The sequence below is a fragment of the Syngnathus floridae genome, chromosome 3 (assembly GCF_059516105.1).
Source record: "Syngnathus floridae isolate MCC-2025c chromosome 3, RoL_Sflo_1.0, whole genome shotgun sequence".
Classification (NCBI taxonomy): domain Eukaryota; kingdom Metazoa; phylum Chordata; class Actinopteri; order Syngnathiformes; family Syngnathidae; genus Syngnathus; species Syngnathus floridae.
Window position 1 is genome coordinate 7,714,182 of NC_142415.1, and position 17,958 is coordinate 7,732,139.

The window sequence follows — 17,958 nt, forward strand, 5'->3', positions numbered from 1 at the left end:
ATTATATCAGCCAATGTTACCCTTTTCAAAAAATTATAATTGGTCAGCGTTTTGCCTATTAAACACCAATGTTACTTTTTCAAGAAACAGTAAATGCTATTCCGTACATTTGGGCGTGACGTCAAGGACGTGAATGGCTGACAAAACGTCATTCGGTGTGAATTGCATCCTTCTCCATCTTCTCATATGCTCATTTGGGTGTGATAGCTACAGTATATGCCTATTTTGGTTAGGACTTAATGCTTAGACTGCATTATTAGTATGTGCTATTATTATTATATTATTATATATTGCATTGAAACAAAACAAACTTATTACCTGAATTTTAAAACTAATGTTGGGACACTCTCTATATTTTGTGTTTTGACAAAAACAACAAAAATAGTCAGACAGCTTTATGACACTTCATCCAAGTTTCAAACCTTTCCAAGGGCAAGAGGAGGTTTTCTCTCCTCCTCCTCCTCCTCCTCCTCCTCAACATGTGTATGATCATCATGATCTTTCAAATGTTCTCTCACCCGAAGCCTGCCTTGTCACACGGAGTAAACCTCTAGATCCTCCTCATTACAAGCAACAGATCACAGCTGTCACAGCTTGCAGACTGAAAAAAAATACCTGTCGCTCAAGTATTTGAGCATATGCTTTGTTTGCAGTGCTTCAGTTGTTCTGAACCAAAACACATCAACATCTGTGTTTTACCCAAGAGGAATCTTTTGATACGCAATAACCAATGCAGCTAGTATAACTCTACTGCAAACCCAGGTTAACGCACTTGGTAGACAACCTACCTAAACGCTGTTTCACACAAAGAAATAAACTCCCCGTCAGGGAATCAAACCCTGGTCTCCGACGTGACAGGCAGAGATACTATCCACTATACTAACAAGGAATGGCCTAACAGTCATTGGGCATGAGTGCCCAGTAGCACCCAAACCTTTGTAAAGGCGCTGATAGCAGAGGTTTCCATAGTGTGGTGGTTATCATATTTGACTAACACGCCGTTCGAAACCGGATAGCACAAGGTACTTCCTATTGTAACATAATAACTCTGTAATACACTGCACGGTGCTGGTTGGAACTAAACGTGTGTGTCTGAATAAAGCAGGGGTGTCAAACTCATTTTTTTCACGGGCCACATTGTAGTCAAAGCTTCTTTCGGAGGGCTATTATGACTTTCAACCCAAATAAATGTATGAGCGCCTCATAGTATATATATACAGTAAAAGCTACAAAACAAACTGACAAATAACTAGTTTTCAAATCAGATGAGTAAAAACTGGTCGAATATTTTTAAAAAAAGATATTAAAAGTGAAGACAATTTGCAATTCTAGTAATGACACATGAATTTGATGCACAATTTGTCTTCGCGGGCCACTTAAAATGATGTGGTGGGCCGTATCTGGCCCCCGGGCCTTGAGTTTGACACCTGTGGAATTAAGCAACAACTTGGGTTTTCCTCACTCTGGGCACCATTTCTGTTACAAATATAGGTAATTAATGACCAAATTATTTAAATAATTAATTATAGTACCACTAGGCCCTTAGTGCCCCTAGTCACTAGGGGCACCATTTTGGGCTGTTGCACTCGTGGGCCATCATGTCCATTGTTGTGATGGCCCTGCCAGAACCGGCACTATCCCTGTATATTCATGATATGCTACAATAAGTATATTATAATGAGTGTTTCACATTGGTGTCTCTCTCTGGCTACAAAAATTACATATGACATGCTCAACTCTTCTTATATTTTATCAAGAAATTGTCAGTGATGTTTATGGACACCTCTTGATATATGTCCTTGTGTGTGTATATGGATGGATACAGCATCAATATAGAGTTTTTACTGAAGAGGTAGTCCTACGATGGTCTCTATGTTAAAGCCCCGATAGTCGAATGACACATGGGGCTTGTATCATAGCTGCATGTCTGATGTCAAAACTGCTGAAGAATTCAAAATATTATAATGGACGGCACCAAACACTAGCTGTTGTATTTCTCTGGCCTCTGCAACTTGCTGCCAAGAAGAAGCATGCAAGCTAACCCATCCAGCGTTTGCCTTGAGCACTATTTATCATTATAATTATTTTGCAACACCGTGTGCAATAACTAACCCAGATTTGACTGTTGGCCACAATGCAATGTGAGATTCTACTTAAGGCAAGCAATAAATAATTGAATATCTAATTTTTCATTTGTTTTTCTACATTTCTTTCTCCACATGCCCAACTCTTAATTTTCATTTTGAATACATAATATGCTTTGTGAGCATGCATTTAAATAAAATCTTTCTTGATTAAATGTTTATTACACTACAGTACCACCCTCAAAATCTACACATTATGCTCGAAAAAAATCTTGCAATAGAATTTCTCAGTAACTGCTTTACTCACTAGTAACGGAGAATCTTTTCTGAGACCCTTGTCATGCTGTGCTCTGCATAAATAGTCTTAATGACTACTATAAAACAATATGTTTGTCAAGAAAAAAAATAAAATATGCCAGCCTAATATAACTGCTACCAAACTTCTGTACTTTATATCCAGTATGAATACTATGAGAGTGAATTCTAGTAAGATCTCAATTATCCTTAAAATGCCTTCTCTTCAGCACTCCTGGCTAGTGCTTGTGGCTTGAGTGACACACAGGGGTCACCTCCCAGAGTGCTTGACTTCCTCCATATTATAGAAGAGATGCTCCTCTGCAGGTTGTATGTGATTGAGTGTATATATTCTATGAGTTGCACGAGACTCCAAGAGTGGGCTGAGTTGCTCGAGCACAAGCTCGTCAACGCAGTAGGTGGATGGACGGCACGCAGAGGGAGGAAAAGCATGGGCAGAAATACTCAAGGACAATGTGGAGTAATTTAACAGAAAGGCAAGGGTGGAAGATGAGCCTGCTGGGCACTCACCTTTGCTAACTTCATGCTGAGTTCACAGGCAAAGTTACTAGATTAAGCGAAGACATCAATATTGATAAGTGCATTTCTGGCAAAGAAAAACTGCAGATATTCTGTTTGTATTTTTGGCCATCATTACCGCTGTGCCACTTAGACGGAGAAATATCACGGCCCACTTGCTCTCAGTTTTCTCATTTGCTTTCCACCGTGCCGACTGTGGTGCTTGAGTGGTATCTGAGGTGAGCGGTGAATTTCAACACAATTTGAAACAAATAGCACAAGTATGTCATTTGCGGGCGGCAGAGACGCAAACAAGAATATTCTTTTCAAATTAGCAGTTCATCTGTGTCATAAATCATGACATTACCAGAAATGAAAATATTGCCGAGACAACAGAGGCTGCGGGCAGAATGATGGGTAGACAAGAATAACAATGAGCGAACATAGCAAGGAGAGAAAACAATCTGCAGCATTTCTGCTTAAAAGGAAATAACATTGCGTTGAATTCATAGACGATTAACAACTAAGTGACAATTTGTCATTTATATTCAATCGTGGCTCTAAAACACACATTGAGTATGAATGAGAGCATTCGACTTATTGCACTTTACCTCCAAGAGTCTCTTGTTTACACTTGAAGCCACAGGAGGGACCCGGCATGAATCCGAACACAACACAGCAGGTGCCTCATCTTCAAGTAATCCGCTGCTCACCCATAGCATACTGATTTTATACATACATATATATTTACATATACAGGATATATATAAATAATAATGTATAAATAATATCATTTATTAAATTCTATCATTTGTCACACCAAGGTGAGTATTGTGTGGAATGTTTGTGTGTATCCACTTTTTGGATTTTAAGTAATTCGGGTTTTTGATGATTCCATAGTAGTCTCTTGTAATAAATCGTTTTGGAGTACACACCTGGCTTGTCTTCGTGCTTCCCTGCAATTGGGTCCTCAACCCGCCCAGACCATAATATATGTGATGTGTTTTGACAAAAATAAGCTTATGTCTCAAAAAATTTAAATTATATTTTAGATATGTGGAATTTTATGTGTGTGTGAATTTATGTGTGGTATGTGGGCAAAGAGAGATTTTTTTTATTCTTATTTTGCTAAAAATGTTTGCCTAAATCCACTCTCTCTTTTTGGCTTAAAATATTCATTAGTGTTCATGAGGCAGAAAAAAAGATTTGGAGGGGATAAAAGAGTGATTCATTGGTTTGCTTAATTTTGCAGGTGGAAGGAATTTGGCACTTATGAGCTCATTGTTTGCAGTGGTGAGTGTCTAATTGAAAGGAATACAGAAGAGACATTTTCATCTAGCGAGGCGGCAACCAAGTTGCTGAAGGATTTACATTGAGTAGCTGCGAGAGAAAACGGAAGCGAGTAATTGCATGGCTTGTGGCCCCTTGATATGATCTCTTCCTGACACGTGCACATCGTCTATTTATACGCAGAGCATGAAACAGTTCCTTTTAACACTTCTCACTCTCGCTGATAACAACTAGCGGATAATGATGAATCGAAAGGGAATCCAGGTCAGAGTATCAGAGGGCTTGGCTCCCAATTGGCATTATGTATTTTTACAGTATGGAGTTCTGTCACCCTTGTGTCAGCCCTTCAATTCAGCAAACACAAAGCTGAGATGTTTTAACTGGAACCTCAATTGATTTTTCTCCTCTTTGTGTGTCCATCTTCCTCTGTCTTTCTCACTTAGGTTCAGTGTCTCTCAGTGTATTCCTGGTGTCTTTGGCATTCCTAGTATGTGCCCTTTGGCTGGTGGCTCTATGTGGCGTCTGCACATGGTGTCAGCGTAAACTGGTAAGTAACTAAGTATACTTCTCTAATCCATCAGCTGCTGTGTCAGTTAACCATTCCAATCCAGAGGCATACATAACATTAATAATGGGACAATTGTTTAAACATTTTTGAAATGCCAACACAAATTGTTTTAAAATTATCGTCAATAAAATAAAGTCATTTTGGGGCTTCTGAACGATGTGAGGGTCTAATTGGACTTGACACAAGAAAGCGGCATGCAATGACCCTTATGACCCAAAAAAAGTCCTTTCAATTCTGGATTTCCACATATCTGGATCATTTCAGAGAACGAAATTTTCCAGATGCTGCATAATAATGATAAATGCCAATGAGACATGGACATATTTTAAGTAAATGTGCAATAGATAGCCAACTTTTTTCGGCACTTAAAAATCAGCAATTATTGTAAAATAAATCAAACTCACACACACTCCATGCAGGGTACACAAAAATGTGAGCATTTTTCCTCACTTACAAAGTCAGTCTCTTCCACTAACACATCCAATTCCATCACTTCAAACTTCATTTTACGCTTACAGTGCTCTTCCAAATGTTCCATGGTGAAAACCATCAAGGCTAAACCCTCTTATGAATAAGGCAGTTTTCACCACTTTTTGTCTCGTCGTCAACATCAGGCACAATCTGCAATCTGCTAGCGTGACGAAAACATGCAATTTGGCACCTGCTATTTGGAATCCTTGCAAAAGATCACAGTCTTAGTAAATCACGCGCAACAGCGCACACAATCTGTTCGAGAGAACACACAATTTAAAGCTCACTATTTGAGATCTTAGTAATTCATACCCTGTGGCACTTCTGTCCCTTTTTATTGATGTTGATGCTTCGAATACAAATAACATATGCCTTTACCAGTATCTACCATGCTTTCTTTATTGAGAATATTGGCATTCATCATTTACCACTGCTGACATGTTTAAGCTAAATTGAAAGTCTGAGTTTATGTGTATCCCCAGAAACTTGAAGATGGGCACCATATATCCTGCTCACTAAACCCACAATGAGTTGTTGTGGGTGCGCCTTACATATGGACCAATATTGAGCCACTACAGCAGGCGTGGCCAAAGTCTGGCCCGCGGGCCAAATGTATATATCTTATATATGGACAAAGTTTTAAAATGGGACATTCATTGAAGGTGCGCCTTATAATCCGATGCGCCTTATATAAGGACAAAGTTTTAAAATGGGCCATGCATTAAAGGTGCAACTTATAACCCGGTGCGCCTTATAGTGTGGAGAATACGGTAAATTGTTATCCACACACCACCCCACCAAACTATGACCTCATCCCTTGTATGCTGTCTAATCTCCATCAGAGATGAGACCAATTAACGTGGTGGTTTTCAAATTTAATGACAGCATTGTCTGGTGTCATGTGTGAACTGCATATACGGGAGAGGACTCAGCGGGCACACTTGTGGAAAGTTGGTTTTGAGACTGACTGCTGTGTCTCGACATCGTTAATCCAGCATCCAGTGGTGAAGTCGAATATCTGTCTGGGGAGTGTTATATTAAAGGGCGAGTTCAAGTACAGCCGAGCAGAAGAAAAATGAACAAGAATACAATGTACAGCACAATGATTGGAATAATAATAATAATAACAATCCCTCCTTATCGTGGTGGAGGGGTTTGCTTGTCCTAATGATCCTAGGAGCCAAGTTGTCTGGGGCTTTATGCCCCTGGCTGGGTCACCTGTGGCAAAGGGTTCTAGGTGAAGGGCCAGACAAAGCACAGCTCATATACCCCTTATGATGATAAATAAAAATAGAGACCGTACTCCCTTCTTTTTCTTATTTATTGGTCAGTAGGAAAGTTTAAAAAGTACAGCATGACATCAGTATTATATATGCGTAGAACTGAAAGCAGATGGCTTTAATGACAAACACATTCAACATTTTTCAGCCTGCCATGTTTTCGTCCGCAACATTTGGCCATTGAAAGTAAACTGCACTCATGTGGGCTGTCACGCTTTTTGCTTTCTCCATTCTGTGACCTTGGACAGAATGTGTTCAGTGAGTGTTTACTTCATGTTGTTCATGCAGAATACAAGGCACCGGAGCCAAAGAAAGGTTTGCATATTTGTCCCTGACAGCAAGCACAATCGGAAACTTTACTGCGCTCTGTAATCAGGGCTTTGTGGGCCACGAGCTTTGTGTGTCATGGCTGCTTGCCTCAAGCCTCCAGCACCGTACTAATGATTCATATGCTAATAAGAATCGCTTGGAGCAATCGGCTCTGCTGTTGGAGCAAATGTGATTCTACCTATACAGTTCGAGTCGCATCATGTCATTTTTGCTTTGTCTGGTGGTTTGAACCGGGGACACAAATAGGCTAAATACTGCTGTAAAATGCCAGACTTCATCATACTGTTTTAGTTTTGCACTAATTTGGAGTAATTTTGACAATTTGGAACGGCTGCACATTATTTGAATATCATAAGATGTGCTTCTAAAGTCACAAAACCTTGGGATTCAAATTGCTATCATGTATAATGGGAGACGTCATATATATATAAAGTGTGTATATATACGTACATATACTATATATATATATATACACTTTATACACTTATATATATTACTTAACTTAACTTATATAACTTGTATATATATATGTATATATAATTTATATATACATATATATATACATATATATACACCCTTCTTTTGTAATAAGATACTAATGATAAAAAAGGTGACCCAGTTCTTACATTATAGCTTAAGACTCAACAAGGGTTGTGTGAGAAACTAACAGTCAGGGGAACAATATAGAATTGAAGTCAAGAGGACTGAAACCATTCAGTGTCACCATCCAATATGTGTCATCATCACCTTTTATCAGCGTCACACAGGTGTAGAGAAATGTCAGAAAGGTCGGCTCTCCAACAATCGTCATCAGTTCATATCCATGCATCCATTTCCTGTCCTCTCGCAGCCGACTTTGGTGAGAGTCATCCCACACCTTGTCAGTTGTATATCAACAGTCACATTCTAATTAACCTGACTGCAACTTGGAGTTGAGATTCCATTCCATGCAAACCAATACTTCTCCGGTCTGAGCATTAGTTCAAATTCTGGTGTTAAATTGACAGAAATGCCTTCATCTTTTTCATGATTTATTTGCTAGATTACAACAGGTTGAAAAGAGCATTATTGCCACTGAGCACTGAAAGAATAAAGTGGAACACCAACTCAGTAGCATTGTGAGAGCAGTCAACTCATATCTCAAAATTAGGCTTCGGGTTGAGCACTTATACCAGTAAATTGTTCGCTTTGAATTTCTGTGGAAGGCAATTTGAGAATAGTTAGGGAAAGATAGCTTCTAAAATTGTTTGCGTGCCAAGCGTAAGTCAACCGGAATAGGCTTTCGCTTCCCTTGACCAATGTAATAAAATCAAAAATTGCTTCAGCAAATTATGAGCTTGAAAGGCTGCTCACATTACAAAACATGGCTGTGGCTATGCATTTTTAGTTCCACTGTAAATACAAGGCAACATATGCACCCTCTTATTCCTTAATATCAGCCATCAGTATCATTGTAAACTTATTGCTTATCTGTGCTTATCCTGCCGATCACCGTTTTTCTGTTATCATTTGTCTGTCCCCTTTATATCGAAAACGTCTGGTTTGCATTTGTCCTGTTATCTTTTGATCTCCATGTCCTTGTCAAAGTGTCACCACTTTCATTCTATCGTCTAGTCAGTGCCTCCATGATGCTCATGCAGTTCCGCCTTTGTCCTATTTTGTTTGGTATAATTACATGTTGTCTTTTCAGTTCATTTCCGCTCCAATGGTAAAATCTATAAACCCCAACAAATGTTTGTCTTCATAAGAAATCATAGATACAGACATTTAATATTATAAATCGATTTTGAAAGTGGCTTGATTTACTGAACGATAGCACGTCTGCCTTCAAATCCAGAAGTCTTGGGTTTCAATCTCAGCACCCTGTTTGCATGTTCCCCCCGTGCATCTCCTCCATGCACTGCACCATTTGCATGTTAAGTTAATTGAAAATTCTAATTTCTACTTAGGCATGAATGTGCGTGTGGATGGTTATATTGAACACACTCTACAATTGACTGGCTGGCTCACAGTCTATGGTGTACTTTGAATTTGCCCAAAGTTTGCTACAATTGGCTCCATGTCCATTTTTGGTTTGTCTTAAGAAATTAATATTCCTGAAAATGCCTTGATGCATTTGACATTTCACAAAAGTAAAGCACTTTATAAACAGAAATGCATTATATTGGGTTGGGAGCGGCACATTGGCGCACTGGTTAGCACTTTTCTTGTGTTTTGTTTTTCAAGTAATGTAATATTGCAGCAATCTATCTGTGTGTCTGCGTGTATGCCTTCTCCCTAATCTGTGTTGATGGTCTCATGCTGCCTCATGATCAGTTTCTCCTTTTGTCATTCATGGTCCTGTTACTGCTAGCCTGTCCCCGACTTGTCTATTCAGCACCTTACTTTCACTCTTTGCCAAATTTCTGTAGTTGTGACATCCTCATGATCCCTATTAAGCAGTTGGCATTTATTTTGGTCTATGTCTGCTGTGTGCCACGTGCTTTGGGGTTTGTTTGTTTGTTTGTTTGTTTGTTTGTTTGTTTGTTTGTTTGTTTGTTTGTTTGTTTGTTTGTTTGTTTGTTTGTTTGTTTGTTTGTTTGTTTGTTTGTTTGGCCCATGTACTTGAAACACAAAAACATCTTACCTACCTCCAACAATTCCTCTTTGTATCGTCTTCTGATTATTTCATTTGTTTTCTTTATTCAGCATTGTTGATAAATAATATTAATTCCACTAAAGCAGGTAATATTTTACTGGAAGAATAATAGGTACTACTTTTAGGACCTGCAGTGAAAATGTTTTCTAATTATTATTATTTTTCTGTGTAAATGACCTTAGCAATGTTTTTCACCCAATAAAACTACTCAGTGCAAACAAGTGGCCCGTTGACAGAACAGCAACTGGACATGTAGTATATCATCCAAAAGTATCCCCCATTATCTTCTACCTTGTCTGTCCACAGGGGAAGAGAAACAAGCCCGGGGTGGAAGCTGCCAGTTCTCCAGAGTCTGTGAGAGGTCGAGGGGAAAATAAAGCCATCAAGTAGGTGACAGGAAATTTGCAGATGGGAGACACATGGAAATGATTTATGTCGGGTTTCTGAGTAAATAGCTTCCCTTTTAGCATTCTAACTGGTGCAGCAAGCCTCTATTTTTATCATGTGAATAATTGATTATATCACAGTGATATCTAAAAAATGTAACAAAAACAACTTTGTGCTCACTTTTAAAAATTGGACTGTGGTTTATATTTAATCACCTGTCTTTTCTCTTTGCTAAGATGCTTGGGTGTCCTATGTTTTTTAACCGTCTTCCACACATTCTCTGCTTGCAGTGAGCTCGACAGAGACTTTTGGAATAACAATGACAGCAGCAATGTGCAACAGAGGTGGAGCTCCTACCCACCGAAAGAGTTCCTCTTAAACATGTCTCCCTACGCTCCCTATGGTGACCCTCGCCTCACACCCAAGTAAGTCTCAGTCAGTGTTCTTTCGGAAACAATATGTGTTTTGTCAGTATGGCGCTGGAAGTAAAGCGAACATGATTATTGACTAATGTCCTTGAATCCAATTCTTTTTATGGAATAGAATAGTATATATGAAAAGACCTCGGTTAGCCTGAAGAAAATAGGACAGAACATCTCAACATGTATTCATGCTGGCTGGTGTACATACTGTATTTTACCCCAAGTCTCCCATCATCCATGGTAATCCTCATGTTTTCCATTCAGGCATGTCCACAGTGTGGTGGTGTTTTGTATGCACTGCCAGCCATGCAGCTTCTGATAAAAATGTACCCTGCCTTCCCTCAATACTGCTTTGAATGAAGGATAACCCTCATGTTGGTAGAAATTACAATTGCTATGCAAATTATGCCTCTAGATTGCGCTTTCTTTCAGATAATGGTCAAAGGAAACAAGGGTTATCCATCCTATATATAATGATGTTAAAATTGCATTGTTTAAGTATGGGCAAGTCGAGAATGAACTTTTGCATACAAGACGGTTAATTTGATTGTCTGTAGCGTCGCATGGCTCATTACAACTTTTAGCCCATGACTTCATGTTACCATGAGGTTTTTAGCAACTCTGCCGACTGTTTAACTGGATTTATGTTATTATCTATTATATGTACGTATACGTCAGTGAGCGTCTGTGTTGGGTTGACTGGTCACTGTACTTCTTTTCAAAGTTTTATTTTGCATGGGGTGGTCTCCGCGCTCCCTTCGTGAGAGGTGTTGTTTTGTGATTATGTAGCATCTTGTCCAATCTTGCCCTTCTCACATCTTCTTCGTGTCCCTCTGTCTTTGCTCATTACTTGACAGAATTCACACTGTCAACACCGAGAATTTTTAATGGCTTAAGGAAACGTAAAACTCCATTGAGCCATTTCAACGCCCTATGATGGTCCATCTATAGTATGGAGTGTAACCTCCAAAGCAGAACACAATCAGATTGGACAAACAGGAAACTCCGATATCAATTTATGAAAATTGAATTAATGTTCCATTGTGTACACTGTCATTAACTGTTTTAAGCAACATTGCAACTTGCATACACATACAGCATTGTTAAGCCACTGCTTAATGTAAAACAGAAATCATTTTACTCATAGCATGACTCTCAAAGTAACCAGTTAAATGCACCATATGCTATAAAACAATACTTAACAAATTAATAATAAATAAATAAATAAATACATCTGCAGTCTGTCGTAGCTTAGATGAACACATGGCTTAACTACTAGTATATAGTATTAGACAAACAATGTAAGAAATATGACAGAACTGCTACCAAAGAAGTCTAATGATCTGAATTTGTCATTCCCGTTGGAAATGGTAAAACATTAAAAGTGTTAAAGCACTGAAGGTGCAGCAGTTGAATCTATTTGTTAAAGCAGTTGTGGAGACAATAACTGCAAAAAATTGTAAAGTCCTTCAGCGACATAAAAACATGGCAGACATATTTCGTTGTGTTTTTGTTTTTTAGAGTGCAATTCCTGTGCAATGCTCATGAGAACATGGTTTATTGATACTCTTATTTTAATATTAGCCGGGATTTTAGGATGTTTACGTAGGATGCATTTGGGATAAATCTGCTGGCATTTTATGACACTTAAAGTTACACAACAGAGAATACCTGCAGTCTGTTTATTTAACCCTCAATCTGTACTTGTTGTGTAAATGTTGTCACAAAGGATGCCCTGGTTAAGTCTTGTGGTATTTCTTCACTCTGTGGGAGGTCTCTGTTCTGATATCCTGTCTCCTCCAATTTGTGGTTTGCATAACTTTAGTGGGGGGGGGGCTCTTCTTTTCATGGGGTATTTTATCCGAAAATATTATGCATCAACTCTTCCAATATGACCACCATTTTTTTAAAATCAAGAATCATGGAGTCGACTGCAAACGACTGTTAATATTTGTTGTCCTCTTCAAACTTTGATGATGCGACCCCCATTGTGCCTGATTCCAAGTGATACAAATGAAGTTCGCCACAGGTGTTTTAGTTCATCCGAAGTGCTCGTTGTCTTGATAAATTGTCAACAATAAGAACATACAGCCATTACCAATATTTTTTTGCTAGCATAATTGTTACTACTTTGAAGTGCCCATAGAAGAAAATAATGTGTTTTCCCAAGTCATTGTGGCTAGTCAGTAGACTTTTACTGGCTGATGAACACTTGGCTGCATTTTGCCTTGGGTAACCTCAACGCTAACACTGACAGCTCTCCAACTTTGTCCTTATGCCGTTCGTCCGTCTTTTGTCTTCGTTGGTGTCCTCTTTTGATCCTTCCCTCGTGTTTGTCCGTCTCAGTGGGGCTGTGGATAAAAGTAGGCAGGGCGGAGCTGGACCCTCGCCGGGGGCCAGTGACAGCGGGGTCGGTGCTTGCTCTGGGGCTGAGGCAGGGCCCAGTCGCAGTGACAGCATTCGAAGCATGCTGACTGGGGGCAGCAGGGCTGGACGTTGGCAGACGGTCCAGAGCCACATGCACGCAGGAGGCCTGCGTTTTAGCAAGTAAGTCCCGCATGGTGATGGTGGCAGGGTATGCAAAATAAAATTCGGGGTCAGTGAAAGCTGAGGGGCACATGACCCATTGATTCAGCTTGTGGTTCTTATGAGCTTTTCCCCAAAATGAAATTCTATTGATCTAACCTTGGTTCATACCCGATGTTGGTTAAGCGTCTGCGGTGGGTTTAGTGCAAGGTTATAATAACGTTGCAATTTTCACTTCAAGTTAGTTTTTAGTTTATTTTGGAATTTATATTCAGTTTACTTCACTTTGCAAAGCGAGTTTGTTAGTTTTTATTGGTTTTGTTTTTTTCAAAAATGTTTAATTTCATTTTAATTTGATTCCTTTGTATAAAGAGTATTTGTAGAGTGCGAGAAAAAAAAAGTCACTCAATGGGTTGTGTTACCAACACCTGTTCGAACTTTAGCCGTACAATAATACCAAAATAAATAAATTCAAAATCATTTTTAAAGCTTAGGTATGAAATTATTTGACGACGATTAAAACAAAGGACAATTTCATTCTAATTTTAGTTCATTTTAGTTAGAATTACAAATGTAAAATGTAGTTTCAGTTAGTCAGTGCTTCTTGGTTTTATTTATTGGTTCAATGTGTGTGTTTTCAGCTCATTTCCCAAACTACACTAGCATGTTCACATGATATTTCTCGGTGAAAAGAAATTGGCTGATATTACTTCATTTACTTACATTTTTGGTTTGTGCATCGAAATGTCAAAGTGTTTAGCGCAGTGTTAGTCTTTGCTGCAGCCGTCCTGTGAAATATTGAAATATTATCTTTTATTTTGAAAATTGTACTTTGTATCTTACACAAATGTCGACATACTGTAAAAGCAAAAAGATTACGATAATTGTCCATTTTTTCCTATTGTTTACTAAATTCACCAAAACATGTTCAAGTATCCAATCCCTAGTGGGAACAATGGATACCTCCAACTAATGAGTTTGTGAATTAAATTTGCATAAAGGAGAAAAGTGTTTGGAGGTAGCCAGCTGTCTTGGTTTGTGTGGGAGTGATGCTCCATTAACTGTGGGTTAAAGCCTGTGAGAGTGTAGAAAGTTAAACGCACTTTATCTCCACCAGATGATGTCAAGCCAAGTCAAACTGTTACTCTGCGGGCTCTAATTTCGTTCAGGCTGTGACAATTTCATGGCTATCAACGAAAACACTAGCTCAGAGGAAATCTTCAAAAATAGCTCATCTGCTCATCTTTTTTAATTCCAAGTCGGCCGCTGCATAAAGCAGCAGGGGCGATATTGTATTGGGTCATTTGCACAAATCAAACTCATTTCTTCAATATGGTGAATCTAGCCAGATGTAACCTAATTCCTCTATTTATCAGGTGAAAGCAAGAACTGTTTTTTGAGAGGTGCAATTTTGGTTATCTAAAAGCCAATCTACTTGCAATCATCTCGACTTTCTTCTGCATTTGACAACCGGTACATTCAACAAAGAAGAATTTATTGGTAAAATGTGCAGATGATCACAGTGCCATTCAGTATGATTAAATTATATTTTGGAAAATTAGTTATTAAAATGATCATTCAAGCAGTCTTACTTAGACTCATAACCCTGTGCTCTTTCGTGCTGACACTTGTATTTGCATTTACTCACATGGGAGCAGAAACTGCCCAGGCTTGGAGATTTTGCTTCATCACATATGCATAATGTACCTTATGAAGCCCAGCGTGTGGTCACCATTATTACAATCGTTAATATTCTACGGCCAGCAATGTGAGCAATAATGACAACATGTTGAACGCTCATTTGTGCTGCACCTCGGAATCACTTATTTATATCATGTATTCAAACATCATCAAAAGTCAACTCTAGCTTTATACTATAGGAGCCCTGAATATCTCCACAATATAAGGTGAACCCACATCCATATGTAAAACTGATACAGTATGTACATAAATCTAATCCAAGTGAGCTGGAATCCCCTTCAATATGCAAGGTATTGGCAAAGTAATCAAAAGAAGCTTGCTCACTGGTTTGAATTTCCTAGGTCAAGTAGCAAGCCAAGAGAGTAAGTGACCCTAATCTAACCTAGGTATTTCATTCCATTTTAGCTGTATCGATCTGTGCTCGCTCTGATCTCTTTCGCTAATGTTCATATGCAAACAGCCTATTACCCCAAAACTAAATTTGATTATTAAACAAATCAATTTTCGGTATTTGTAATGTTATAGTATTTCTATGTGGACATATTTCTATTTAATGGCTTTCATTTCTCCTTTATTTGCCTCTGTATTGTTGTATTTTTTCACTCTTTCTGGTTTTCACACACTTCAGTTTCTCTTAATTACAAAATCATTCAAGGTTTAAAGTCACCCTAATTGACTTTCAAGCAAGAACAAAAGTGAACTCGGAATGCAAATAATGGGACAGAGTAGAAAGAATTGACTTTGTTGGTGCTTCTTGTGAAGCACTTCTGGAAGACAAAGTAAATACCAATGGTGGTTGGTGACTTTTGATGGCGGGCACGGAGCTTTCGGACTGCAACACAGAGTTTACTCGCATATTCACTAAAATTCCCATCCATTCCTACGTAAACACTCTGTTGAAATATGCTAACCTGCATATGCAAATGAACAGATGGATCTTTCCCTCCAGCTAAGCCACGCCCTCAAACTGACGCTACATAGTTTACAAACTCTAACAGGGTCTATTGAACAAGAATGATTGCATGAATACAGGCAGATTGCCGACTACGAGTTGAGCCAGCAATGCCTTTCTCCTCTTGGTGTTCGTCTCCTGGTTTTCCAATAGAGTTCAGGCAGAGTTAATTCTGCAAAGTGATGCAAAACATAAGATCAAGCAGTAAATCCTGCACAACATTAGCTCGAGACAGGGCTGTTTACACCTCTTTACAAGTTAACAGACAACAATGATAGAGGAGACGATAGAGGCAGAAGCACGTTTATAATTAAGAGTAATCAACTGGTAATTGGTCTGATTTAAAGAATAGTGACTTGAGATGGAGTAGAAATGGAGTGAGACTAGGGAGAGGTCAAAAGTGTAGAAAAGCTGAATTAACTGAGATTTAAGAAGGAAAGGGGTGATAAGAGAGCTTCAGGGAAAGACGTAATTGCAAAGCAATTCAGGTCTCATTAGAGACAGATTAAAAACTTTAGTGGTGCAGATGTGCATTGAACACTTCATTTAAGTTGATGTTTATTTCAGTAACACTCTAAGATTATGCATATATACAATATACATTTAATTAGGGACAACCGGCACAGTCCAATTTGATCCAATAAAAGTCCCGGATCGAATTAAAAATGGCCAACAAAGGAAAAGAAAAAAAAATATCAATCATTTGTTGTCAGTATTATGGAATAGCACATCTACCTCACAATTCTCACAGGCCTGACCTGTATGAAATTTGCATGTCCTCGTTGTGCTTGTGTGGACTCACTAGGTAGCCTAGCTCCTTCCCACATTCCAAGAATATGCAAATTTGGTTAAAAATGAAAGAAAAGAAGACTATGAGCACAAAAAAGTTGACATTAATAAATTTGAGACACAGAAACAAACTAAACTCACAGAGATGAACAAAGTCACAAAGGAAGGAGGACATCCAATGAATACAGCTGAACACCACAAGCGACGGGGGGGGGGGGGGGGTTGGGGGGAACAAAAAGTCTGAACGATGAACAACCATGCGAAATAATGCAATAATTTGCCATCTTCCTTGTACTGTGCTAATGAGCCCGGCTGATTGCCTTTGTCAGCATCAAAATCAATGGAAACACAGGCAGAGAAATAAGATCATGACATTAACGCTCTAAAGTGTCAATTTGTTAGTCATTATGTGCCATTTTCTGGTGATCCGTCATGGGTGTCGGCTGCTGCCAAGATAGGTTGCAGCTCACCTGTGTTTTTTGTGACATTCCAGCCCTGGTCCACACTGTAGCTAAATCAGGTAACCACTGCAAAAAAAAAAAAAATTCTAGTGTCACCATGCCACCAAATAATTCCACAGCTGAGCTTTGATTTACTCCTACTATTAGTAACATCTGTTCTCTTTCTCACCTCTTTCCATTGTTTTTTTTTTAATATGTTTTTTTTCTCCCTCAGCCTACCATCACGAATTCTATTGTCCTTGTTTTATTAATCATATGTCGCTTGTGTTTTTGCTCAGTTTTGGAGACGCCTCCCTCTCAACTACCTCCACACTGGAGCACATCCCATCCTCAGCTGTGGCTCGGCCCCGGCCTCTTGTCCGACAACAGAGCCTCCAACAGCCTCTCACCCACCAGCCCCCTCCGGGGCCTAACGACCCCCCAGTCACCTCACAGAGCCTGGGCCAACTGCACACAGGTCCAGGTGCTGGGGGCCACCGTGGGGGCCCACGAGGGGTCCGGGGGAGTACGGCTGGAGCCTCCCGATACAGAGGAGGAGGGGCCGGACGCTCCAGGTCGAATCCAGGCAGCTGGGACCACATGATGGAACAGATCCGCAACAGAGGGCTGGACGTCAAGTCGTTCTTGTAAGTGCTACCGTGACAGTAGCCTGAACTCCTGACGTCTTGAGTCAGGAAATAGCATTGATATTGTTCAAGTTTTCCAGGCTACTGGCAGTTATACATACTGAGCACAAAGACCCTCCATTCCGCCACACTGATAGATTACAGAGGATATGCTCCATAAAGCAGCTTCACATAAATGCCCCTTCCTCCACAAACCACGAATAGACACACACATGCACATGCTCTATGCTCCTCTCCATTTTCTATTCGCAGTGTCTTGAGGCCAGTGACCTCCCTGCCTATGTGAATCATCGTTCAAATAATGCTGGCCACATATAGTGCGTCGGTAGGTGGCACGTCCCTTCGTCCCTGAAACCCCCATTTGGCCAAACACCTCAGTTTTAGAGCCTGAGGAAGAAACACACACTGGGTTCGCGGAGTACCACCGTGGTCAGGAGGGTATGAATAACCAAATGCGGCAATATAACCAAGTGACTCCAGGTCTGCCATGCAACAGTGAGCCTCTTTTTTCTAATCAATAGAACTGATGTCGTGGTAATGATATCCGCGCCCTCAGGTCAGAGTGCGCGTGTCGTTTCAGGTCATCTGTACAGATCCATTTTCCTTAGCCTTGTGCTGGT

At 39.6% G+C, this 17,958-nt stretch overlaps 1 protein-coding gene across 1 annotated transcript in view; it reads left to right on the forward strand.

Moving 5' to 3' along the window:
- Positions 1 to 17,958, forward strand: part of syt7b (synaptotagmin VIIb) — a 75,954-nt gene that overhangs the window by 34,213 nt on the left and 23,783 nt on the right. The window contains exons 3-7 of the mRNA XM_088371906.1: positions 4,631 to 4,734; positions 9,781 to 9,860; positions 10,152 to 10,286; positions 12,630 to 12,830; positions 16,991 to 17,338. Of these exons, the coding sequence (XP_088228032.1) occupies positions 4,631 to 4,734; positions 9,781 to 9,860; positions 10,152 to 10,286; positions 12,630 to 12,830; positions 16,991 to 17,338 (868 nt within the window). The remainder of the gene's footprint in view (positions 1 to 4,630; positions 4,735 to 9,780; positions 9,861 to 10,151; positions 10,287 to 12,629; positions 12,831 to 16,990; positions 17,339 to 17,958) is intronic.